This window comes from Tachypleus tridentatus, chromosome 5 (genome assembly GCF_004210375.1).
Source record: "Tachypleus tridentatus isolate NWPU-2018 chromosome 5, ASM421037v1, whole genome shotgun sequence".
In the NCBI taxonomy this organism is placed as follows: Eukaryota; Metazoa; Arthropoda; class Merostomata; order Xiphosura; family Limulidae; genus Tachypleus; species Tachypleus tridentatus.
The window spans coordinates 35,083,188-35,110,650 of record NC_134829.1 but is presented as its reverse complement, the minus strand read 5'-3'; the positions used below and the strand labels follow the sequence as shown (position 1 = coordinate 35,110,650).

At 33.4% G+C, this 27,463-nt stretch overlaps 1 protein-coding gene across 5 annotated transcripts in view; it reads right to left on the bottom strand.

Moving 5' to 3' along the window:
* Window positions 1-2,018: 2,018 nt before the first annotated feature.
* Window positions 2,019-27,463, bottom strand: part of LOC143250919 (CD109 antigen-like) — a 159,016-nt gene continuing 133,571 nt past the window's right edge. For all 5 annotated transcript variants that reach the window (XM_076502105.1, XM_076502104.1, XM_076502103.1 and 2 more), the window contains 18 exons: window positions 26,812-26,925; window positions 23,093-23,198; window positions 22,776-22,893; window positions 21,832-21,945; window positions 20,160-20,243; window positions 18,277-18,405; window positions 17,717-17,885; window positions 17,137-17,325; window positions 15,383-15,461; window positions 11,728-11,908; window positions 10,968-11,060; window positions 10,183-10,369; window positions 9,156-9,385; window positions 8,333-8,494; window positions 8,018-8,211; window positions 7,545-7,719; window positions 6,532-6,637; window positions 2,019-3,672 (listed from right to left, as the gene is read on the bottom strand). In XM_076502105.1, coding sequence (XP_076358220.1) covers window positions 3,479-3,672; window positions 6,532-6,637; window positions 7,545-7,719; window positions 8,018-8,211; window positions 8,333-8,494; window positions 9,156-9,385; window positions 10,183-10,369; window positions 10,968-11,060; window positions 11,728-11,908; window positions 15,383-15,461; window positions 17,137-17,325; window positions 17,717-17,885; window positions 18,277-18,405; window positions 20,160-20,243; window positions 21,832-21,945; window positions 22,776-22,893; window positions 23,093-23,198; window positions 26,812-26,925 — 2,624 coding nt within the window. In that variant the 3' untranslated portion in view covers window positions 2,019-3,478. The remainder of the gene's footprint in view (window positions 3,673-6,531; window positions 6,638-7,544; window positions 7,720-8,017; window positions 8,212-8,332; window positions 8,495-9,155; window positions 9,386-10,182; window positions 10,370-10,967; window positions 11,061-11,727; window positions 11,909-15,382; window positions 15,462-17,136; window positions 17,326-17,716; window positions 17,886-18,276; window positions 18,406-20,159; window positions 20,244-21,831; window positions 21,946-22,775; window positions 22,894-23,092; window positions 23,199-26,811; window positions 26,926-27,463) is intronic.

The window sequence follows — 27,463 nt, the reverse complement described above, 5'->3', positions numbered from 1 at the left end:
ACAATCGTTTATCCCGCCATGCGCCACAGCAAAATCGATGTGACAAACTGTACAAAACGCATGACTGTCACTGACCTTTGATGTAATGACCGGATATTTTGCACTATACTCTTTCCTAAATTTTTGATTCACAGTTTTAGTACTTTTAGATTTGCCAGAAACAAGACAATCTCGCTATGCCGCTTATAAAACGAGAAATACCCATCTACACGAGCGCTGATTGGCTGAAAAGCACTGGTGACGTAACTATGGACTCCCCACGTACCCAGTATGGAGAAGCACCGCACTCAAATTATTGGTAGACGTCGGAGATACAAATATTTTTTTATTATTTCAAGCACAAACATGATTATCGCAAGTAGCCATTTGGAATACGTCTTTTATTTATTATCAAAATTTATTTGTAACTCACTCAGAATTTTCTTTTCACCCCTTGCAAGCCCTGGGGAAACAATTTTTCACTTTATTGTATAGGCTTATATAACACATAATAATTTGGGAGTTGTAACAAGTAATATTTGTCTGTATGAGCGTATAGTCGTAATGTATACACCAAAATCATTATGATTACGCTCAAATCGTAATGGTTGACATCTCTGCTAATTACGTAAAAATTATGTCGGAGTAACCAACGAAAAAAAAAATAACGTTATTTAAATCATTCGGTTTTTTAAAGTTTCATTCTTATGCCATTGAAACACGGGTGTACCCAGGTTTCTTCTACCATAACCCCTAGTTTAGATATGTACTACTTACGTTGGTATGTGAAGAACCTTTTAAAGCATCAGATTGTTTTTACTCGCTATTAAATACCCTGCTTTACAGCAAATTCTGCAAGTTTTATGATTGGTCTGCTGTCGCTCTTAACCCATTCATCAAATAATGTATTCTACAAATCAGTACGCCATAAAATGTAAGAAAAGAAATAGCAGAATAATAAACCTATTAGGATACCAGTTTCCACAAACTTGTACTGCTGGTGGGTGGCTCGGCATGGCCAAGTGGTTAAGGCGCTCGGCTCGTAATCTGCGGGTCGCGAGTTCGAATCCCCGTCGCGCTAAACATGCTCGCCCTTTCAGCCATGGGGGCGATATAATTTGACGGTCAATCCCACTATTCGTTGACAAGAGCAGTCCAAAAGTTGGCGGTGGGTGATGATGACTAACTGCCTTCCCTCTGGTCTTACACTGCTAAATTAGGGACAGCTAACGCAGATAGCCCTCGAGTAGCTTTGCGCGAAATACAAAAAAACAAACAGATTCGTGAAGAAAATAAAACCAAATTTCACTTCACAAAAGAACTCTGTTAAATTACTTTCTTTTTCATGTTTTTAGTTGGTAGAATTAACGACGTAAGTCTGCAATATCATAAAAACTGCTTCTGTTTGTTTGTTTTTAATTTCGCACAAAGCCATACGTGGGCTATCTGCGCTAGTCGTTCCTAATTTAGCAATGTAAGACTAGAGGAAAGATAGCTAGTCATCACCACCCACAGTCAACTCTTGGGCTACTCTTTTACCAACGAATAGTGGGATTTACCGTAGCAAAATATAATGCCTTTATGGCTGATAGGGCGAACAAGTTTGGTGCGACGGGAATTCGAACCCGAGACCTTCAAATTACGTATTCGATCGACATAGCGACCTGGCCATGCCGGACCTGTAGTTATAGTAAAGCTATTAAGGCTAACTACCATCGTCCCTAATTTTGAACTACTGATCGGAGTGATGGCAGCCAGTGAACGGCATTATACCACCCACGCTAGGGGATTGACTGTCACGCTTATAACGGATCCACATCTTAAAATGCGGGAGATATTTCCTGATATCGCACAGACTCGATCATGGTTCCCCAACTCCGAAATCAAGAGTTCTACCACATGGCAAACCTACAAAACCTCGTTAATTAAGAACAATTTGTATATTTACAAAACAATAGGTTGGATATATTATTTGCATACATTAATCGTTAAAAATGTCTCATGTTTGCATGTCAGTATGAACTGAGCTGTACACTGAGTTATATGTTAAATTAATTATTTAATTAATATATATTAGTTATACAGAAGAGAAATAAATAAAATAATAAAACTAAAAGTTCCATCAAAACCATTACAGAAACTACAGGATAATGTGCACAAAATGTTTTTTTTGTGTGTGACCTAATACATTCTGAAAGTTTGGAAGTCTATATACAAGCTTGTGCAAGATTATGATACTTTTGATTGGTTTATCTTCACATCACATAAACTACCTGAAAAACCTGAAAGTAAGTTTATGCTTAAATTGTATATATTTATCGTTCATAGTACATAGAGTTCCCATTTAGTATACTTTCTTTGGGGAAGGGTTTGGGAGTGTACCTTTTACTGAATGTCCCAGCAACTAAGTTATGATGTCTAATATTAACATGTTTCTCAGGAGCCATGGGGTGTCTTTACATCACAATTTATTGAATATTAAAAGTAAAATCAATCTGGAAACTGGTTTTGGACATATTGTTTCAAGACAACTTTTCTTTTGTTAACTGATAAATTTTTAAGTGAAATACAGTATCCTCAATTCTCTATACTAGCTGGTACTAAGGTCTTCCAGCAGGTAGTAAATTCTGTATATATCAACAAACCCACATTATCAACATCATTAAATAAGCAAGTGCCAATCTTTCATACTTCACCTATTACCTTTTTATGTTCAGCTTTCACTTTAAAAGAAGGTTGAAGTATCACTATAGTCAGCAGTAGGATTAACATACAGGAACACTTTAAAAGCAGCTCAAAACATAATATTGTACTCGGCTCAGTGCACAATATCTGCCAAGGTGATTCTAAATGGTTCCTAAATACCTCAGTGTGTCATTTGGAGACTTCCATGCTTTTTGTGCTTGGCTGTTGAGCTCGTAATGCACTGACAGATTTCAGTCACCTCACCACTTCAAATCACTTTTCATAGCCCCAATGCTAAATCCCCCACTGGCTCGTCAGGGGTCTGTTAAAATCCTACTTTCTTAGTTCTTGCAATGTTATAAGATATTACACATGAATGTGTTTTACATATTTATGAATCTGTATATATTTCTGGCTTTTATATACTTACCTTGTGTGAGGAAGTACAGTAACTGCTCATAAACTGTTTTTTCTCTCTCTGATACTTCCACGTCAGTTCTCGGACATTTTCGTGAATGTTTTTAAGGTGAACAATTTACTGGTGACAAAATGATGAGAGAACAAGATGTTTTGAAGTCTAAATGAAACCATAAGCTTAGATCAAACTTCTACGTAAAGAATCAACACTGAGAAATTTTGTCCAATGCATAAGCTTGTGACCGTCTAAGAAAAACCAGCTGTTATTCTTTTCTTAATTCAAGAAGGCTGTGCACAATAAATCCTCACTAAGCCATTGAACCTATTCTATAAACATTCGGTCTCTTCCACACAGTATCCCTTTAAGCATTTTTCTGATGTTTGTATACTAATATGTTCATATCTCCATTGAGCCAGATAATACAATGCACACAAAATATACTGGAACGAAGCCTAATGCCACATGGTTTCTTTGGATGATGGCAGATGAGCTGTAACTTTGATCACAAGGGCATTGGTACGATCCACAAACTTGACAGATGTCCAAGGAATGAAGATTTGATGTATCAAAAATTGTCTGATTGTAACGCTCTGAAATGAAAATGAAGAAAATTAAACTGAAAATAAAATTATGTTAATATTTTCGAATAGCAAAGAAGTAATTCTTAATTACTGCTGATAGGAAAAACAAATCAACTTAGCAGAAAACAATTACAATTCTTTTTTTTTAATTTAAATCACTGTGAAAACTGCTAGTATTTTGATCAAATTATTTTCAATGAGACCTGATCCAGTGAATATTATATTTTCTGAAACGTTAAAAATTTTCTATTTAGTATAAGTTGAACCATTTTAGTGTTTTTGTGTTTTGGTTTATCATTTGGATGTCAAACATTTATGTCTGTTAACAGAGATACTATTAATTAGTGATAGGTGTAAATCATTTTATTAAAACTAAAGCCCTTGATTCGAAAACATTACTCTTTAGGTGTATAAACATACTATGTGTTTTCTACCACTCTGTAATAACATAGGAAATTCCTACAACTTGCTCTGTGTGTGTTTTGTTGGATTTTTTTTCATAACAATTTGATCAAAAAAAGATATTAAACTCATTTAATTTCACCTGACCATTGTATGTTGCCATTTACCTAAATTATCAGCTTTTATCTTCTAGTGGGAAAGATAGCTGTATGGTCATCTATGCTGTGAAAAGTTATACAAGTGTTGTTATTTTTAACTAGTGGTTAGGTGACCAATGTAGTTCATGGACTAGTTATGTGTGTAGCGCTAGTTGCTCTGAGTAGGCCTTATGCTAATGATTCAAACAGTTAACAGAACTTGAGTTCACTGTGTTAGGTCTAACTTTCCAGTAAAGACAGTTGGTAAGTTGTGACAAATATACACTCGAATTGTATTTTAAAAAATCTGTTCATTGTGACTTTACGCATGTGTCTTGCCTCTCTTTGTTTTTTAATCATGGATTCGACATATTCCGCACTATACATCTTGTCGAATTTCCCGTTATTAGAAGACCTCTTGTAACTTTATCTAGAATCAAGCTTACACGAAAGTACCACACTCTCTATAACTTATCCATATCATCTTAAATAAGTATTGTTATGTGTGTTATTCTAGTCTCGTGAATTCACAACCCACGAAGCAACTTCCTGTTCCTACTGTACGGAGCTTCAGTCAGAGGGGTCTTTACTTAGAAGTTTGTTTGTTGTGTATTCTGCGCAAAGCTACACGAGGACTATCTGTGCGAGCCATCCCTCATTTAGCAGTGTAAGACTAGAAAGAAGGCAGCTAGTCATCACCACCCACCGCCAACTCTTCGACTACTCTTTTACCAACGAATAGTGGGATTGACCGTGACGTTCTAACGCCCCACAGCTGAAAAGACGAGCATGTTTGGTGTGACGGGGATTTGAACCCCCGACCCTCGGATTACGAGTCGAGTGCCTTAACCACCTGGCCATGCCGGGCCCACGTAGAAGTTTACTTAAGTTAGAGACGATTTTAAAATTTCAATTTAAGTTGTCACCTTTCATTTATTAGTCAATCAACATTTTATTTTACAATTAATCACATCAAAAAAACGATCTGTATAATTTGATATAATTTAGGCTGTAAGTTTCTAAGTAATCTATTTTATTAAAAACATATTTTAACGTTTAATTTATTTGTTAAGCATAATCTAGAAGAACAATTCATAAAGCAGCAGAAAAATGGTGCAAGATCAAATACACTTTTAAGCTTAATAAATTATACTGAATGTAATTATAGGGAACACGACTTGACATGTGTGCCTGACAAATCCAAAATGTCTTCCCGATCCTTGATATAGAATTTTATTCCAATGTTCCTCCTTAGTTAGACGGTTCATGAAAGGTGCTGGTTTAACAAGAAAGCGGCACTTGTCAAGCCTTTATCGAACATTTATCTTCTATTTACCACATGACACATATTTCTAGGGGCGTAGATCCTGGGGGGGGGGATGGAGGGTATACATCCCCCCTTCATTTTAGGTGGGGGGGGGGTATGGTGCATACAATCATCTTCCCCTACAGTTTGGTCTGTTGAATTGTTTTATTGCATCACACGCCTACAAATTGTGTGTTTGTTCTTGTGGTTCTCGTGTTCTTACCAATCGAATTACGTAATTAGGCCTAGATGTAGGTTTTTTTCAGTAGCCGAAATGTACATCTTTTATATAGGCGTGCTTCTAAGCTATTCGATCTAAGCGATAGTTCTTAAGTATCAGTCAGTAGGCCTAAGTATACATGCATGTATCGTGGCAACAAGATTACTCTGTGACTGCATGTTTACAGCTTTCAGGTTCACGTAATCAGAGATTACCAATTTGCAAATTGAACAGTCCACATAAGTGGTTGCAAAATTCATTCCTCCCATCGGGTGTAAAAAATCTACGCCCGTGCATATTTCGTATAATACCACTTGATAAAATATATGTTAAAAAAAAACAAAACTGACTCCAGACGTTATGGAAATCAACAAATTTATACTTTAATGTAGAACAGCAAAGTGAATTGGATACAAAATTTTACTTCGGATAAAATAAATTTAAGCATGTTAATATTAACTCAGTTGGAGGCCGTTCTATGGTTCTGATCAAACATAACCAGTGTCTCTTATGTTAATTGATTTTCACCATCTCACGAAACCGGTTCCTCAATTTTTCATGTTATTACACACGATGTATTTTGTCTTCAATGTCCTTTAGTGTTTTCTTCAGAAATCATCGATTATGAGTAACATACATTTTAATGGTGTATTTTGTCACAAAATACTTGATTGTTAAATTTAAGCGAAATTCCAAAAAAAAAAAAAATTTCTACAATTTAAAATGTTTAAAATTTGTAAGAAATAGCTAACACAGCCATTGTAACAATCACGAGAAAAAAACAACACTGAAATTATAATTACCTGGTGCGTAATAGTCATAAACCTTGACTTCCAAGTATCTCGTTAAGTTTGCTACAGGGTACAACCGATGTACAGTGAACGTAACACAACTTTCATAAGCATTTAACTAAAATAAAAAAATAATATTTTAACTTAAACAGAAATATTGGAGAATATGAGTGGAGTTCTTAAATCTAGTACCAGAAAATTAAGTTTATGTTAATCAAAACACCGATACATAAAACACATTATATTTTAAACAATGGAAGTGAAGACATGTATAGTTTTAGTGTATTAACTGTTTGTAGTGTTATTACTGTCACACATTTTATATTAATGTTTCTCAAACTGGGTCCACAAATAAAGTTCTCAAGTTACTAAAGATTAAGAACCACCTTTAAAGATTAAAGTTTGTAATGCTATATTTTGTCAATATAAGGCATTATTTCAGAGGAATTTATTAGTTTAACGTATCTGTTGTGTTTGTTTTTAAATAAATGCATTCACAGATTTGCCACACTGGGCTATCTGCTGAGTCCATTCCAATTCCGACTGAATTAACGAAATATTAAGTATATACGCTGGTTTTGTTTTGTGTTTGACTTTAAGCATTTATATACCTTATATATAAGTTCTTCAAATGATTATAATGTTTAAGTATTCTTTTTAGGTCTAGGTTGGAAACACTTTATTTTAAGAACCCTCGCGAGAATTATTTTTATGATACTGAAGTAGATTAAAAATAAAAAAATATTTAGGCAATCAAAATAATAATAATTGAAGGAATATTTACATAATGAAAATATTTAAAAAATTGAAGGAATATTTACCTAATGAAAATAATTAAAAAATTGAAGGAATATTTACATAATGAAAATAATAAAAAATTTAAGGAATATTTACATAATAAAAATTTAAAAAATGAAGGAATATTTACATAGTGAAAATAATAAAAATTGAAATAATATTTATGCAATCAAAATAATAAAAAGTTGAAGGAATATTTACATAAGAAAAATTGAAGGAATATTTACATAATCAAAATAGAAGAAAACCCTTCTTGTTCTATAGTTTGCTTGCCGCAAGTTTTTAACTTGACCAGACTGAACATAGCTGTCAAGTTCACACTGAAGAACTTCATACCCAGTGGGAATATCCATTTCTAATACTGTTAAACCACTGGCCTGGCTCTCGGCTTGGTTGGTCCACCTTCAGAAAACAATTAACAGTGTTAACTTCTTTCCTGATTAGGAAGTACAAGTCGGGTGTTGAAAATAAAAATAGTCCATGCATTAGAATAACTTTACATTGTAATGTTTACGAAATAGGAGCTTAGGAGTTTGAAACTGAAATATCCATGTAACCAGCAACCATTCTTGTGATAAGTTAAGCACTGGTCTGAAAGAAGACAACTGTACTTCTGGTATGTGTTATAATCCTCAATATTCAACGCTCTTGTAATTATCATTACAGAAGTAAAAGTCAAACGACTGCTCAAGAAGCCTACCTCTGACAGGTCTGGAATGTTATGTGTGAACTGTTTCTTCCGAAAAAATGACCACGGACCAATAAAGAGAATGCGTTAACTGGTGGCGAGGTCAGTAACTTCGGTGAATCCACATTGTATTGACTAGATAATTGAACTATGGCTCGTCCAAATCCTTGGACCTTTACAATAACAGCTCCCCACCCATTCGGTATCTTCAAACAAAAGATAAAATATATTTAACAACAACAAAACTCATTTTAAAATATCTTATTCGTGGCATAGGTGGTAAAAATAATTTCAAATATAAATATAACTTATGTTTTCCACACTCACCTGTATACTTTGGAATTTTGAAAGACTGTCATCTCCAATGTGAAGCTGTCTCACAAAACCTGGAGTTGAGGATGATTCGACTGTAAGTGTGATATCAGTAACATCCCCCTGTCCTGAGTGGACACTGTATTCGGTTAGCGCTTGGATGGCCAAAAGGGTATCCTGGAAGAAATTGACCTCAACATAATTAAGTGATTCGCAAACTTATAGTTCCAAATCATAAATTACCATACAGGTTAAAAGAAAAATCAGTGAATTTCGATGTTTTAAACAAAAAGCAATTGATTACGTTACATGACGTCACCTGTTATTTACCGGATAAATGTTGGTGACGTCATCATTCATATTGACAAAACACTGTTCATGGAGCTGAGACTCGTGTGACGTCATTGCTCATACTTGCAAGTCTATTTTTTTAGCATTTTTTTAGATATGTTAACAACGCTGACGATTAGCCTCTTCCAATCAAGTTATTAGATTAAAAGAAATAAATAATTATAGGTATATTACGATAATCGAGTTTGATTACGTACAAAACCATACCCCAAAATAAAGTTTATTTCATCAAACAAAACAGTTGTTGTTATGTAAAATAAGAACAAATGCATGATTAACATCTCTTTGCAACATGGTTCTGATGCTATATCATAAAGATTAAATTGGTCTGTATTAGTTATTGCGAATGTCGTGTGTGTACTATATCCCCCAGAACAAAGTCAGATTTTTAGTCATCACCACCCCTTTTTGGTCCCAAATTTCGCTAGTGAGGTCAGGTATATATGGGTAAGCTCGTATGACAAATATGTACATCAGACGTACTTACCTGAGTGGAAGCCCATCCGCCATCATGTGACCTTTGAAAGACCAACCATTTAACAATCTCCTTCTGAATGACTGCCTGTCTTGCCACGTGCACCAACAGACCGTATGCTGTTGTCTCAATGTTGCAGGCCTCGTATTTGTGGGATAATTTAGGTAAAAGATACGGTCGATTGTTTACTATGGAAGTTTGAGGAGAAGGAACAGGTTCAGATGCCCAATACCTCATTCCACCTACAATATATAAATTAAAAATTCAATTTTATTCACACACTAGATAATACGTGTTACAAACAAGTAATTTTTTAAACTAAAATCAGTCTATTTTATAAAAAGGAAAGAAATGAAAGGAAAATGCTTATGTAAAACATATCCATCTAGTGGGAACTATATTATTAAAATCATATAACTACATAAAAAAAATATCGCACGTAACATATTTGATAACATTAACTATCAATAGTGTCATAATATTTTTTTAATTTTTAATAATGTAGTATCACAAAGAATGTATTAACTTAACGTTTACTTTTTAATCGATGTTTGCATTGTGTTATAAATTTATCATTTGAAGAGATTTATTGATTCTTGAAACTTTTGGACTTAAGATATTTACAAACGCGTTCGATTTGAAATAAAGTTTATAAACGCATATGTCGAAGATTATATATATATTACAACCATAAAATTATTTAAACCATAAACAAAATACCCTGCATATTTAAATATACATGTATATTTACTGTATTTTAAGCATTAAAACATACAATAATTTTTTTATCTGTGATATTAACATTAAAATTAACTTTTATTATAATAATTACAGATTGTTTTGTTCTAATAGTTTTCATTTATCTTATATTTCCTAGATGGCGCTCTATCTAAAAATTATAAGGTAGAGGCAGATACACTAGCAGTATACACAGTTATATTTTACTTATTCGGACAATGTATTCATTTAAATTAGTTAAAATACATTTTGCTAAAAAAAATCATTATAAAAACTGAACAAAGAGGTTCGTATTTTTTACTCGATTCTTTCAGCTTCCAGTCCAGAAGATTAAACACTTCATCACCACGGTTACTAAGAGACAGCGTTAAAGCATGAGCTACAATAGCTAATTCAAAGGGATCTTCGTAGCCCTTTAGAGTATGGATTGTCTTCTCAAGATACCTCTGTGCTGCTGTTCTACTTGCTAATGCTCTTGCTCTCAGTTCCTGTATAAAATAATAAACAGTGCTTGATAATTAAGAGACTAATACACTATTAAATAAAGCGACCCCTTGTGTCACAGTCATTGCCGAAGCCAAACATATCTGTCAAACAAAACACTATTAAAACGATTGTTTGGCCAGAAGTTTGATCTACAGAGTGGCTCGTAAGTCCCTACCCATCAATATGTTATCATGTTTATATTCAATTATGCATGTATTATAAATTTTTTATTTTTTTTTAGAGAAATATGGCCGATGTAAGCCCATTTACACTTGAAAATGTCTCACAGAACATGGCGTCACGCAATATTATGTAACGAGAATGAGGGACAGCACACAGATACATAAGATATATGGATGAGTATGTACTTACGGGCCACCCTGTATAGAACTTCTTTGAAACAAAGTGGCTTTAAAATACACATGTAAAGCCGTTATTTTCTATAGAACTCACGGTTGATACAATTACCAAAAATATGGACAAACATATCAGCTGATACTGAAAGAATTCTCAAATGAAAGGTTTATAGGATATTTTAAAATTAAAATAATTTTCTGTACTATTTTTGTTTTATTTTCAAACTTTCATTTTAACACTCACTCCACTTAAGTCCTTCACTTCAAACAACGTGATGAGAACGTGCGCTGTAAGAGAGAGATTTCTGTGACGTACAATGTCTCCAATTCTTTCCATCTGTGAGAAGAGGATAAATACATGAAAATTCATATTGAAATTACTACATCTAAATCAAACTTCCTTGATTAATGACACGATACGAAGCGCTAGTTTAATATAGTGATTTGGACAAGAACAGAAATTATTGAAAATCCAATTTTAATAATCAGAAAACAGCACGCAAGTTGTTGGAAACGTAATTTGCATCAAAATGTATTTTCACAAAAGAACAAAAGAAGAAACACATGCTTAATAACAATAAAGAGTTTGTCTAGATTTATCTTCTGTTTAAAAATATCGTAATATAGCATTAATTGTATAGAAATTCTACCAAGAGATACGCAATTATATCGTGTTATTTGTCGGCTTACTTATATTTGTGGTACTTATGTGAAATACAAATTGTAGGTGAAAATTCCAACCAACTGTAATGTATTTATTATCTCGTTTTTTTTTTTTTTTTGGTTCTCTAGAATACTTTTGAAATTATATATGTACAAAAAACGCATGTAAAAATCCCACTCTTACAGAATTGGAATCCTGTTCACTATACCGTTTAGGTGTACTTTATTCTTTGAAATTTGTATTTATTGTTTAAAATACAAGAAAACACAACTATACTTATATATATATAATACTTGTATCTAGATATCTAGAGTCCAATCCTATTTCCATATTTACTTACTGTCGAGTTCATTTTCCTGTCATAAGGAAAGAGGCTTAGTTCATAAAATGCGCCATCTGGTGATTGGTAATTTAACAACCACTTGATACCTTTTGAAATTACTGTTGGATCGATGAAAAGAAAGTTTTTCCAATCTTCCAAGACTGCTTTGTGAAACACTTGAACACAAAACGCGGTTAACCTACGAAATAAAAGAATTATAACAACACAAATTGGAACCTAGTGAATAAAATAATCATTTATGGTAAAAATTAAATTTACGTATAAAAATAACAACAATTGAACCGTTCAAATCTCACCCAACTGTTAAGTCTACGAATGGTCAATCCAGGCATTTAAAATATTTGGAAACGATACAATGCTCAGAAAAAACGTTACTCTCTACATCCGAGATAAAATTCAGCCTAAGTGTTCGTGTTTTTGTTATCGTATACAAAAAGGAAAGAGATTTTCGTAATTTCAAACCGTTAGAATGACACATACAAAGATTATTGACATCATGATATCAAAACGTATTGGAACCTCACTAAATCCGTGATCTATTTGACGACTGTGAATGCTGACAACAGTCAACAGAACAGTTGTTATCACAAAAGGCTAGCCAGGCATGGCCAAGTGTGTTAAGGCGTTCGACTCGTAATCCGAGGGTCGCGGGTTCGAATCCCAGTCGCATCAAACCTGCTCGCCCTTTCAGCCGTGGGGGCGTTATAATGAGACAGTCAATCCCACTATTCGTTGGTAAAAGAGTAGCCCAAGAGTTGGCGGAGGGTGGTGATGACTAGTTGCCGATTCCCTCTAATCTTACGCTGCTATATGAGGGACGGCGAGTGCAGATAGCTCTCGAGTAGCTTTGCGTGAAATTCAAAACAAACACAAACGGCTACGTCTAAAGGTTGTAATGTTCAAAGCACAACATTATTTTAGAACAAAGGTTACCAATGTCGAATTCAACAGTCCCATTAGACATAAATACAGCTATTTGACCAGTAAGTTTTCATATGGAATAGTCCAAATACTCGTTTGATCCTTCATTGACTAGAGGTGTGAGACGGTTAAACTGGAAGCCTTACCTTGGTAAGCCCACACCCTGTTGGTTTCTTTTCTAGACGGAGAACCTTTTTGGACTATGTTGCGTGATATTGTCTGGACATTTTGTGGAATCTCATCTGTTAAAGAACGCCACACTTGGCTTAGGCACGACTTGGATACGACTTCTTGCAAGTTTCTTTTTGAATGGTTCTGGTTCCAGAAGTTTATTTACATTAATTTGTTTTCCACTAACATAAAGTTTGTTTGTTTTTGAATTTCGCGCAAAGCTACTCGAGGGATATCTGTGCTAGCCGTCCCTAATTTAGCAGTGTAAGACTAGAGGGAAGGCAGCTAGTCATCACCACTCACCGCCAACTCATGGGCTACTCTTTTACCAACGAATAGTGGGATTGACCGTAACATTATAACGTCCCCACGGCTGAAAGAGCGAGCATCTTTGGCGCGAAGGAGATGCGAACCCGCAACCTCAGATTACGAGTCGCACGCCTTAACACGCTTGGCCATGCCGGGCCCCTAACAAAGTACAGAATGTAATCCCCTGTCGGAAATTATAAATCTCCGATTTTAACACATCTGTGTTACCCAAGTTTATGAAAATTTTGCGTCCCAAAATGATCTGTTTTTGACGACATAACAGTACACAAGACACAATAGTGTTGTGGTAAATTTTATAATTTGCCAGACTGGAGCATCACCATCCAGGTGAAGATCTCACTGATACCTTGAGACTACTCACATTAATACTCAACTAGGCTAAAGCCTGTAAGAATGAAGAAATAAGAAGCACTGTTTTCTCGGTTCACATATATTACTGAAAGAAAAGTAGTAAATCAAATTATTTATAAATCAAGCTGCAAGAAAAAACAACCACATACAAATTACTAGCGTTGAAACAAACTTTAAAAAGGCATATTTTAATAATTTACTACAGTACATAGCCCGATGTGATTTTGCTATAAAAAGCAACAACAATAATTTACTATATTTTGACAGCAGTACAGTGTTAAAAATTTTAACTTTTATACGTTTTTCTATACCTGCAGTCCAACACGGATAACTAAAAAAAAAAAAAAAGCGACCTGCATTGCATATTATGTAAACAATAAGCCTTTGAAAATATGCACGTTTTAAACACACAGTATAATTATAAAATACATTAAGTGCCTTAATAACTACTCGACGTATGACAAAAACATTTCATTATTTTAACGCTTTGTCACCTGCTATTGAGGCAGTGCTATGGTACGGTGCCTGATGCTAGTTCCAGAGAGAGAGTGGCAGCATGTGCTGGATGGATTGACTGAGGGAGTTCTACCAGTGAACACTAGAATCACAAACAGTCAGTGTTCGCCAACAGTATGAAAATTGTAAAACCCAATTAATTTTAATTTTTATATTCTTATTTTTGGAGATTCGGGAGCTAGCTATAAAATCAGGTGCCAAGACAGTAGTTCTGATACATCTGTTCCACCGCGACTTTATACTGACTGTAGTTGTACCGTCATTTAATGATATGCATACCTTAAATCATTTTAAAATGACATACTGAATTACCTGTATTTATTTGATATTGATATTTAAAAATAGAACATCAACTGGCAAAAACTAATTAGCCAAACAAAATGTATAACCTTATAAAATCATATCTTAGATATCAAAGTAAACAATACTTCAATTGTAAATCACTGATTCTTTGCATATTCAACATTTTTCAAATAGTCCTTAACATACATATATTAATATTTCAACAATACGCAAATAAGATAAACTCAACTCTTAGGTTAAGCCCAGAAAACTGGTAATTTAGGTTAAAACTAGTAAGAATAGAGAAATATGAAGCAATGCTTTCTCAGTTTACTATCATATTTGAAGTAAGATAAAACAACACAATAAAAATTGCAATATATACTTCGATTATATATATATATATATATAACAATTTCGGGGGGATTAATGTAGACATACGTGACATATCGTACCAAATTCATCATATAGAACTGCACGATTTAGATAAGTTCAACACTGAGATACCTTTCTTTTGCAGAACTAACAAAAACGAAATAAAAACTACAAAATGATTAAAGTAAATGCTGGAGAAACAATATTTTTGGGTAGAAATATAAAGAAGCATTACGAATGATTAGTATTTAGGCTATAAATGTTTATTATACAGTTCAGTGGGCATATAGAATATTGTATATATACATACTTTCAAAGACAACAATCTATGATGAAATTACGTTTGCATGAAAATAACTGGCTGTGAAACAAGTATTTAACCATTTAAAAATGACGTAATATAACTGTTAACTGTTTTATCTTCATGTTTCAATTACATTTCTTCTTCCAGACTGTTGTTGTTTCTGAATTAAGCACAAAGCTATACAATGGGCTATTTGTGCTCTGTCCACCACGGATATTGAAACCCGGTTTTTAACGTTTTAAGTCCGCAGACATGTCGCTGTGCCACTGGGGGGGGCTTTTCGTCTAGAAACGAAATCAACTACCCCAATGTTCATTAAGACGTGTGAAATGAACAAGAAACGAAGTTCGTTATTAAGTAATACGGCTTTCCACGCCAATGACACACGTTTCTCAAACTTACCAGACACTGGGTTTGTTATCCCACCGGAACATTCGAAATGATCCGTCTTCGTTCTGGTAACGGAGCTGATTTTGATAACCTGTGAACAAGAAGAAATTCTCAACAACAACTTTCGTTTTTAAACCCGATGCATACAAATAAAAACAAGTACAAAACACAGACCTGATATTTCTTAAGAGATTGTTTATTATTCTATTAAAAACACATATTTTCGGTTGTTATAGTTTATCTTCAAAAATATTAAGAAGGTACGTCTGAAAGAGATAAGGTGTTCTAATGCATTCGTGTCATTTATCGTTGAATATTTTAACATTTTATTATACGTATGATATTTTGAGATGCCTTCGACTGAAACAATGATCCTATATTTACACAGGAACTTCATGAACATGAAGCGTTGGTGCTAACAGTTCATTCTCATGAGCTGACAAACTCTTTAAAATACGAACGTGAAACCCAATATATCGTTCTATTTATTACTTCTCACTGAATATACCGGTTTCAAGATATTCCATCAGTGACCCTGGACAAGTGTAAATTAAAACGTGTTTTATATAGTGATGGAACGTACATTATATACTACACAAAGCCAATCCAGTCTCGTTATTTCGATTTAGCTTTGTTTAACAAGAGTTACTGGTGGAGAGTGAAGCATCTCAAAGCCAGTATAACGCAGTGATAAGTGATAAATCGAATGCTAGATTGAGTTTCACATTTATCAGCAACTAGTTACAGCTAACTGTAGCAACACACGACTTCTTGAATATGTTTCTTGTTACTCGTCACTTTCAACTGTTATATTAATTAGTCTCTCTAATAAACAAGAAAAGGCATTGAATATCTTACGTCTTTAGCATTCACAAGTACAGCTACCATAACCACAAGCGTCGGATTAATAAGACCTAGTGCTCTCTATACAAGGGAGTTTCTGAGTTAAATAGTAAAGGAAAGTCTAGGTGAAAAACAGACAGTTGGATGGAATGAACTGAAGTAACATATTCATACAACTGAAATGAAGCATCACCACCTGAAGTTATTTGTTACTTATCGGATCCTGAAGTTGACTGCCTGCTTTTTTGTTACTTATTTGTTACCACACGTTAATGATATATGCAAGTGTTACCACACGTTCATGGCATTTCCAAGTGTTACCAAACGTTAATGATATTTCCAAATGTTACCACACATTAATGATATATACACGTCAATTCCAAATAATTTTAATAAATGGTAATTTTTCTTACCCTGTATGTGTATTTATAGCTTAAATCGTATCCTTGAAAAAAATAACCAATGTTCATTTCTTTCTCACAATTTACATACATTCAAAATGATGTTTAATAGACGATGCACAAACATTTCCAGTTGAAAAGAAAACTTAGACCTTTAAATAGGAATTCCACTTTTAGATATGAGCCCGTAATCCGAGGGTCACGGGTTCGAATCCTCATCACAGCAAACATGCTCGCCCTTTCAGCCTTGAGGGCATTATTACGTTACAGTTAATCCTATTATTCGTTGGTAAGAGAGTAACCCAAGAGTTGGCGGTGGGTGGTGATGACTAGCTGCCTTCCCTCTATTACTGCTAAATTAGGGACGGCTAGCGCAGATAGCCCTCGTGTAGCTTTGCGCGAAATTCAAAAACAAAGAAACAAAATAAACGGAAAAGAAGGGCATTTCGACCGTTGGTCTTAAGCCTTTGTTGCATGGTGGAACCAAACAATTTTCGTTAATAACAAGAAACAAAAACAAACCTAAATTTAGGTAATGCAGCGCCTCTCTCTCCAGTTCCAGTATCTTATGATTTGTCCGACGGAAATACAGAAGAGCATATAAATTGGCAGCAAAGTTAAACATGTTCTGCTCTCCACCGTCACACGGTTTACGAAGTAAAGTTGTCGAGTTTAGAGGCATGGTCGAGAAAGCAAGGCCTACAACACCACCTGTAAATGAGAGACAAACGCTTTATTACGTATAAATCTTTATTAAATAGAAAAAAATATATAATTATATAATTTCGTACGTTGTTCCAGAACTACTTATTATTAACTGTAATGTTAAAACTTTCTAATTTACTGTGCTTTTCACGATTTTATAGAAATTATAAAATTGTACGTTCTATGGACGGCTCCTGTTACGATTTTCTCTTTTTATCCCAATACCTAAACGTCCGTATCTTTTATAAAATCTTAGGACAGAATCTAGTACTAAAAAATTGCATTCTATTACATCTTAGTGTCTAAAATTTCAGTGAGGCAAGAAATATTAACTTATAATTTATGTATATAGAAAATTCAAGGTTAGGAGTGGAATAACTCAATAAAATCTTTTTACCTGAAACTGTTAATTTAACTTTATTAGAGCCATGTACATAAGGTTGTTCTTTCTGACCAGATAAAAACTGTGGCTTGCTAAGGTTAGTGTCTAAATACTTGATGAAATAAGACCCATGGCTTAGATCGAGAAGAAGAGAAGTGTGATGATGTTGAGCGATTCCATCAGGCTAAAATAACAAACACAAATTTGAATGAGTTGAACACACTGGGCTAACTTTAGAAAAAAAAAGTTAAAAGATAGCAAAATATAATTTATATATAAATACTTAAATGTACGATTGAAGGTTTTATGACGAAGAAAAACATTAAAAATTAAAGTGATATCTTCAGACTTAAGTTTACTAACCTGGAAACGAGACCACACAAAGTATGCTAAACGATTTTCCCATCAACATAATTCGTTAGGCCTAGTTATTGACAACTGCTTTTGTTTTAAAAAAAAACAGAAGTTCGACATTGATAATCAAAATTAAGCATCGAAAATATATGATACATTCATATTTTATTATTAATTATTCTAAATATTTATTACTGAAAACAAACAATAAACACACTCACTTCTACTTTTAGGCGACGGATGATCATTTCCTTAAAATCTTGAGTGTTAGCCATAACAGTTACGTTCAATTCCCCTAGGCGGCGAGGCGCAATTGGTAGGTACGTTACTTCACATTGTCCTGGGGTAATCTTAAATAATTTTGTGGAAAAAAATTACAAGTATATTTATAAAAAAATAATTCCATTTTTTATTGTTCTTAAACCTCTTACTTTTCAAAAACTAGTGGATCTTGAGAGAGTTTTTGCTTTATAGAGTATAGATTTATCATAAATAATAATGATTAGACATCTTTAAATATTCTGGAATTTACACAGAACAAGAAAAATGTAACTTGAAAAATAAATCGCATTATTAATGATCGTATTACCTTCTCAATTTTACTTCTAGAAGGATCATTTTAATCAAATCTAGACTACACTTGAGATTTACGAACAGTAAATGGAAATAATGTGTTTAAGGAAAATTTAGAGAATTTAAAAACAAGAACCTTCAGTTTGGATAATTCATTAAAAAGTCATCCTAAGTAATAGAACATTAACAAATTTTCAAATAAATTCATATTTAGTTCGAGTTTACTTTTACAACAGGAGGCATATTTATTTGATGCATTAATGTCATATTCGATTCTTATGCACGAATAAATAAAACCCTCTCAAAAATCATGGTAATAATCGATAATACTAATTTAAAATTCAATATAAATTAAAATATAAAGCAAATACTTTTATCTGTTATAATATATCTATTTGTTGTAAAATAACTCGTTTTTTTTTTTAGTTTCAGAAGCAGATCTCTTGTAAATAAATTATACAAATATAATAAATATTGCTTGTTATATGTCCAAGAAATTACATCGAGGGTGTAAATGGATCTTCACCAAAACTGCTATGGGATTCATTAGCCCCGTGTGGGGGTAAATACAAATTCTTGGTGTTGCGTTTTGTGGTTTTTAATGCATTTTTTTTTTTTTTTTACTGCTACTTCACCCACTCTAGATTGATCTTCACCACATTTGGGATGGAGGTCATTCGGTCTTTGTCAGAATACATACAAATTTACGGTTTCACATTTTGTGATTTACAGTTTATATGGACGTTTTTCGTGTTTCGTAAGTATACTTAATTATATATCTTATGTCCTAAGATAACCTTCCATTAATCATGAATTCATATAGCATCCGTCCAGGGTACGGATACTCCAGCAAGTGAAACAGTATTATTTGATAATATAAGAAAATACGCAGAAAACATTCATGATGAATAACAATAATGCAAAAGATCGTCTCGTTTACCATTGTAAACCGTACAAGTTTACTATTAAAAGAACAATGTGTGTGGGAAGTGTTTTTAAACCTCATTAAAGTACCAGAAAAGTACGGAAGAACGTCATTAGATACGTAAGGGAGAGATAGGAATGTCATCATATACGTAAGGGAGAGGTGGGTGGAGCTAGCTAGTAGTATGCAAAGCAAAGGTAAAGTTATTTGGAGAATGTATCTATCATTCCTCAGATAGTAGCGTTTACGCGTTAACTTTTTTGGTGCGATTTTTTTTTCTCGAAAACATCGCTAGATATGGCGTCTCTTACTTGATAAATCTGTAGTTTTTTATCAATTCATTTGAATAACAGTATTTTGTACTAGAGCTATTTGGGTGGCATTACGTATCGTATAGTACGTTTGATCCGCTTCATTTAACCTCGCGGCCATTTAGACGGCTATCAGATTCGTTTAGGATTGTATATTCATTTTTACACGATGCACAAGTTTTCTAGGATTGTTTAATTGTTTGTGGAGTAGTTTCTATAAATGTATACCCAACACCACGAATGTTTTAATAGTATAACACACAAAAGAAAAACCATGAAGTAAATTGACACTAACCGTTACGTGATGCTCCATCTGTGAACCGTTGGTTTCCAGAGTAACAAAGTCGTAATCTTGTGACTTGGCTATGCTTACGAACACCTGTATAAAATCAAAGTGTTACGATTCTCTTATAAACACATAGAAACAGAAATCATAGAACGTGCTAATGTTATTGAAATGAAGAATGGCCAAACTATGTTGGTTCACTTGTTCACTTTTCCAAAATATGACTGCAATACCACTTCCCTTACAACACATGCTCAGAGAAAAAAAACTCGTTTACCACAAGTTCATGAGAGTTGATGGAATTATTATCAATAATAATTATTACTAAACAAGATAAACACATTATCCGTATCCCTGTGTAATCAAGTACGCTACATATATTTACGTAATAACATGAACCATAAAATTACCATAACGTAAAATTATACGTTAGAAATTCTCTTTTAGGTGGTCTCGACTTTATCAGGCAAACAGCTGCTTAAGATGGCAAATAAAAAGGTTGTAATTATTTTTCTGTTAATAGAATCATCCATCTGAGGTTTGTTCTACGTCACTTGTTCTCTCTTACAGGCTTAAGAATCTAACTGGCTATTTAGAATGCAAATACATATTTCAGTAAATCACAGTCACTTGTCTTAACATATACAGAGACTAAGTTGGAACTTTCACTTACTAAATATTTTTTATAATACGTTTGAGACAAACAGTAATTTGCTTTTGGCTTACCTCAGTCTCCACTGATTTGTAGTTACAAACAGTAATTTGCTTTTGGCTTACCTCAGTCTCCACTGATTTGTAGTTACAAACAGTAATTTGCTTTTGACTTACCTCAGTCTCCACTGATTTGTAGTTACAAACAGTAATTTGCTTTTGACTTACCTCAGTCTCCACTGATTTGTAGTTACAAACAGTAATTTGCCTTTGGCTTACCTCAGTCTCCACTGATTTGTAGTTACAAACAGTAATTTGCCTTTGGCTTACCTCAGTCTCCACTGATTTGTAGTTACAAACAGTAATTTGCTTTTGGCTTACCTCAGTCTCCACTGATTTGTAGTTACAAACAGTAATTTGCTTTTGACTTACCTCAGTCTCCACTGATTTGTAGTTACAAACAGTAATTTGCTTTTGACTTACCTCAGTCTCCACTGATTTGTAGTTACAAACAGTAATTTGCTTTTGGCTTACCTCAGTCTCTACTGATTTGTAGTTACAAACAGTAATTTGCTTTTGGCTTACCTCAGTCTCCACTGATTTGTAGTTACAAACAGTAATTTGCTTTTGACTTACTTCAGTCTCCACTGATTTGTAGTTACAAACAGTAATTTGCTTTTGACTTACTTCAGTCTCCACTGATTTGTAGTTACAAACAGTAATTTGCTTTTGGCTTACCTCAGTCTCCACTGATTTGTAGTTACAAACAGTAATTTGCTTTTGGCTTACCTCAGTCTCCACTGATTTGTAGTTATAAACAGTAATTTGCTTTTGACTTACCTCAGTCTCCACTGATTTGTAGTTACAAACAAGCTTACCTCAGTCTCCACTGATTTATAGTTACAAACAAGCTTACCTCAGTCTCCACTGATTTGTAGTTACAAACAAGCTTACCTCAGTCTGCACTGATTTATAGTTACAAACAAGCTTACCTCAGTCTCCACTGATTTGTAGTTACAAACAAGCTTACCTCAGTCTCCACTGATTTATAGTTACAAACAGTAACTTTAATTCCAATTTGTTCTCCTTCTTTACATACTTCTGGCATTTCGACGTTCGTAAAGAAAGACTTCACATTTGAAAACTAAATAAATAAACATTTGTTTTAAATATGTAATTGTATTTAACAGGTTTTTGAAAAAAAAACACCTCATGGTCCAGATCGTTAAAACAATTTAAATTAATGAATAAACTTCGAACTTTAAGCTATTTAAAAATGTTCTAGAATAACCAAGATATTTTCAATGCTCTGCTGGTTTTGTGTGTACTTATTAACATAGCTTTAGGCTATTTGCTTTCTGCTAAATGATTAGGATAATAATATTTTTATGACATTATTAAATGCTGCTTTGTTTTGCAAATTTAGGACACCAATGCGTTAATTTTTATTTAGTTTCTGTAGATCACATTGGTGTATGGAAATCATATTAATACCAGAGATAAACGTCCTTAAAACGCCAAACTGTTGTTGCTTTGCACAGTTAGTTTTGATTTATGTTTTACTTAACATTCCTGAAGAAGCTGTCAAGCGAAACGTTGAGTGTTTAATTAACTCTAAACAACAATTTGGTATTATAAGGCCATTTATTTCTAGTATTAATACGTTGTTTTGTTTTGGTAGACTAGGACAGTGATAAATTGCTTTGATTTTGTAAGTTTAGGAAAGCAGTATGTTAAGACATTTGACACACGTGATAATAATTTATGTTTTTCTGATATTCACGAAAAGCCACACAAACTATACCTGCACATAGTTGTATACATGCATAATAAATATTTAAAGTTGAGTCTGAAATTTATGTTCATAAAACCAAAAACAAATTTGATTTAATTTAAACTGTAAGTTTCAACACAGTTTTAAATTGTTTGTTAAGATTAATTTAACGTGTTAACTTTTTGCGATTTCATACGTACTTCTAGTAAAGGAGTAAGAATTCCAAAACCCATGTTGCTGTTCATTCCAAAGGCTGTGATTATCCAGTTTGTTGGAATGTTAGATGATGGAAAGCGAAAGGTTTGATAACCTTGAGAGCTATTGGATAAAATATATAAAAATAATCAAAATTTGAAAACAAATCTAAAATACAATAATTTAAATTTGAACAAATGAAAGAGGTTAATAGTGTCTTTTTATTGGGCCTAAAATTAATTTTTCATTTGATTTTACCTGTGTTTTTATTTCTACGTTTTTATGCATCAGAAATAAACCTAAGTTATGGCTGAACTCTCACCCAATATTGATATCTTTCCACAATCGTGAATTCTCATATATCTGCCACAACCGGCTTCTCCGATGTAGTTTGAAGTGTGTTAGGTTTAAGTTACTCCTCACAGGACCTGGAAAACAAAATAGCATTTAATCTTGTGTGATGTACGAATCCAGAAAGGTTTATTAAGCCAAGACAATTATTTTGAATGTGAGTTTTTAGTCTCTTTGTTTTATTTATATAAGTGTGCAAAACATTTCTGAGTTTGGCAGAACAAGTGTATATTGTTATGGCATTACATTACATGTAATTACTTCGAATCGTTACAACGAACAACAGTTTATAGAATAGCTAGCTCTGCACTCGGGGAACATATAATGTCACAAACGAAACAGTCAACGTGATTACGTAGTAGCACGTGATTCAGACTGTTGACTGTTTGTTACCGCTCTCCACCCTTTGTACCACTCTTGTTACAACATGGTCCTGGCATGGCCAAGTAGTTAGGACACTTGACTCGTAATCTGAGGGTTGCGGGTTCGAATCCCCGTCACACCAAACATGCTCGCCCTTTCAGCCTTGGAGGCATTATTATGCTACAGTCAATCCTATTATTCGTTGGTAAATGAGTAGCCCAAGAGTTGGCGGTAGGTGGTGATGACTAGCTGCATTCCCTCAGACTTACACTGCTAAATTAGGGACGGCTAGTGAAGATAGCTCTCGTATAGCTTTGCTCAAAATTAAAAATAAACAAACACACTGCAACATATTTTCTTCGTTCTTCAGTTTCCATACAGGTTAGTACTTCCATCAGTTTCTAAGAGATTGATATTTCAAACAATAATTTAAACCTGAAATGTCATTATATTTCAGCTAACTGATAAATTTTGTTTTCAGCACATCCTTATTGACAGTATAAATGGTTTAAAGAAATAATCGTTGTTCATACGTCATTGAATTTTGTCCTAAAATCTCACAGTATTAACAATTACTTCTGTTTCAAACTAGATATTTTTATTCATAATTTCAACATTGAGGAAAAAATTGTTGAGATGAAAGACACTTAAAAACTACTTCAGCAAACTTTTTAAACTTTTGATCATATAGTTGTTTTCACCTAAAAGTTTGTATCGTTAGGAAATGATCATTTTTTGCTAAGAAATTCTACAATTCTACCAAAACATCAGTGTTTTAAAGCTATTAAGAATTTTTTATCATCTTCTGTGTTCATTATTAGGTAGATATTTATAATCAGGACTAACTTTTATGGATCATAAAAGCATTGCTAGTTCATTGGTCTTCAAAATGTTCAGTAAACTTCATTTTTCACTTATCTTGAAAATAATTATGTCAGAAGGTGTGTTGAACTGTTATAATAAACAAAAATCATGGGATAAATTAATTTGGGAACAAAAAATAGATGTAATATCACACTCTACTATTGGTTGAGTTTCTTGGTACAAAGTAAACTAATGGTGGAGTTTGCACTTACGAGTCTCAAACCTTAAACTAGATTTGCACTTTCACTTTGAAGTTGTAAGTGCCCTATAAAAGAGATGGTCAGTTCTCACTATTTGATTAGATAAGAGAATCACAAGAGTTGTGGGTAGGTGTTTTTGAATGAATATCTACCTTCTGATCTGTTAGTTCAAAAGTAGGAACTCAATTGAATAGGTTTCATATTCCCCAAATGTTTACTTGCAAGACTTGTAAAATGGTAGAACATAGGTGGGCTTTTTGAGTAAAAAGTAAACTACCAGTGGAGTTTCTCAATACAGTGTGCCCACCAGTGGCACAGCAGTATGTCTGCAGAAACCAGGTTTTGATACACATGATGAGCAGAGCACAGATAGCCCAATATGTAGCTTTGCACTTAACTCTAGGCAAACATCAATACACTGTAGACTACAAATGGAGTTTCTCGGTGCATACTACACTGCAAGTGGAGTTGCTTAGTGCGCATTACATTACAATTGGAGTTTTTCAGTACTTGTTACACTACCAGTGGAGTTTCTCAGTACACATTGCACTACTGGCAGAGTTTCTCAGTACACATTACACTATTGATAGAGTTTCTCAACATACATTACACTACTAGTAGAGTTTCTCAACATACATTACACTACTAGTAGAGTTTCTCAGTACACATTACAATACTGGCAGACTTTCTCAACATACATTACACTATTGATAGAGTTTCTCAACATACATTACACTACTAGTAGAGTTTCTCAACATACATTACACTACTGGCAGAGTTTCTCAACATACATTACACTACTAGTAGAGTTTCTCAACATACATTACACTACTGGCAGAGTTTCTCAGTACACATTACAATACTGGCAGACTTTCTCAACATACATTACACTATTGATAGAGTTTCTCAACATACATTACACTACTAGTAGAGTTTCTCAACATACATTACACTATTGATAGAGTTTCTCAGTACACATTACACTACTGGCAGAGTTTCTCAGTACACATTATACTATTGGAGAGTTTCTCAGTACACATTACAATACTGTCAGAGTTTCTCGGTACATGGTAGTCTACTAGTGAAGCTAAGCATATAGTATTGATATATATACTGGAAGAAATCAATTTAACAGGACTCCACAAATAAACCTTCATAAAAACATTGTTTAACAATACATATTAAGTTTTGTTATCATTCCACAGTCCAAAAAGTGTAGAGAATTATCAGTTGAGCAGAGTTCACACAAAAGCTTTATGTGTTGCTAGTTGAACACTGACCAATTCCTGCAAACATACAATGTTCTCTAAACACATTCATTAAATACATCACAATAATGCTTGAAACACCGTCTGCAGTTAGAGAAAAATGGTGACATACAAAATATTAACAGTTTGCTGAACTCAAGCAATTCCATTGAGTTTGTGGTATTAAATATGAAGATTAATAACATTTCGATGTTTTGCCAGTGAATTACCTTCAATTGTTCTTTGAAATTAGCCTGAAATCTAATTTTTAATGTTGTTCTAACACTTTTCCACAGTACTGCACTTCAGCTATTGTCTTTTTTTGTCATTGTTCAACAGTCATTCTAACAAGCTTTAAGTTGTTTTACTGTAATATTGATAAAGTGAATTGTGCTTGAATTAACAGATTATCAAACATGTTGTGATAAAGTGTAGTCAACACAAATTTATTCTCATCAGTTTAAGTTACGAGTTACAAAATACTTTAAATTCCACTAACTTATAAATTTCATAAAGTAAAAATAATTCAGATTAAATCAAATCTTGGGTTTTCACCATGATGAAATGATCAGAATTTTATCTTTAGATAATTATTTTAATCTTGAAAAGAAGAAATCCCTATAATTTACACAAAATGCTTGTCTAGTGTCATACAATGTATATGACACTGTATATACACTGTATATATGGTTTGGAGACTCTACTGATAACATGTAGTGTTGTTTTGTTATTAAACACAGAGATACACAAAGGGCTATCTGTGTGCTGCCTATCACGGGTACTAAAACCCAGTTTCTAGTGGTATAACTCCACCAATAAACAACTGTGCCTATGAGGGAAAATATGTATTGACCATTGAACACGAACTTGTGACTGAATATATTCAAACTAAAAGATGTGAAATGTATTTCTTGATTGGATACTCAGATGCTAAATTTAGAACAAAAACAGGAAACAGTGATTTTAATGATGTATAAATCAGGTTAAAGTTTACTTTATAATGAAAGAATACTTGCATCCACTTTCATCTGAACCATCCTTACAGTCCAATTGTCCATCACATTGTTTCTTGGCTAGATAACACATTCCATCCAAACAAGATGCGTAGCCTTTCTTACTGTTGCATCGATCTGTAAGAAATGTGTTTTATCAGCCATTTTCTCAACTAAGATGACTACAAATTATCAACATGGCAAACAATACTTAATTAAACTGGCTAGAAAATTAACGCCACTGAGATTAATTATGTAAATGGGAATAGTTTCAAGACTTTTCTTTAAATAAACACCCCATAAAAATTACTCATTTTCAGAAACGACTTTGCAATACTTAATTTAATGATATGTCTAAAAAAGTAGTTTTTAAACACATTTTAATCACAAGAAACATTGATTTTGTCTAGAAGAAAAATAAACCAAAAGTTAAATCCATACAAAATTTTCAGTAAAAATCTGTCAGAGTTGTGAATCTAAATTGTTTCTAATAATTATTTCTATGTTTATACACAAAACTTTTTATATTTTAGTTGTGTTTTTCCAACACTCACGTTTTGAGATTTTTCATAAAACAAACTCTTTAGCTAAATGTTTGTCGCGTGGTGCGTTATTCACAAACTGCCATATTAGATTTAGTTTGTTTAGAAAATAAACAAGTTAATCTAACACCCAA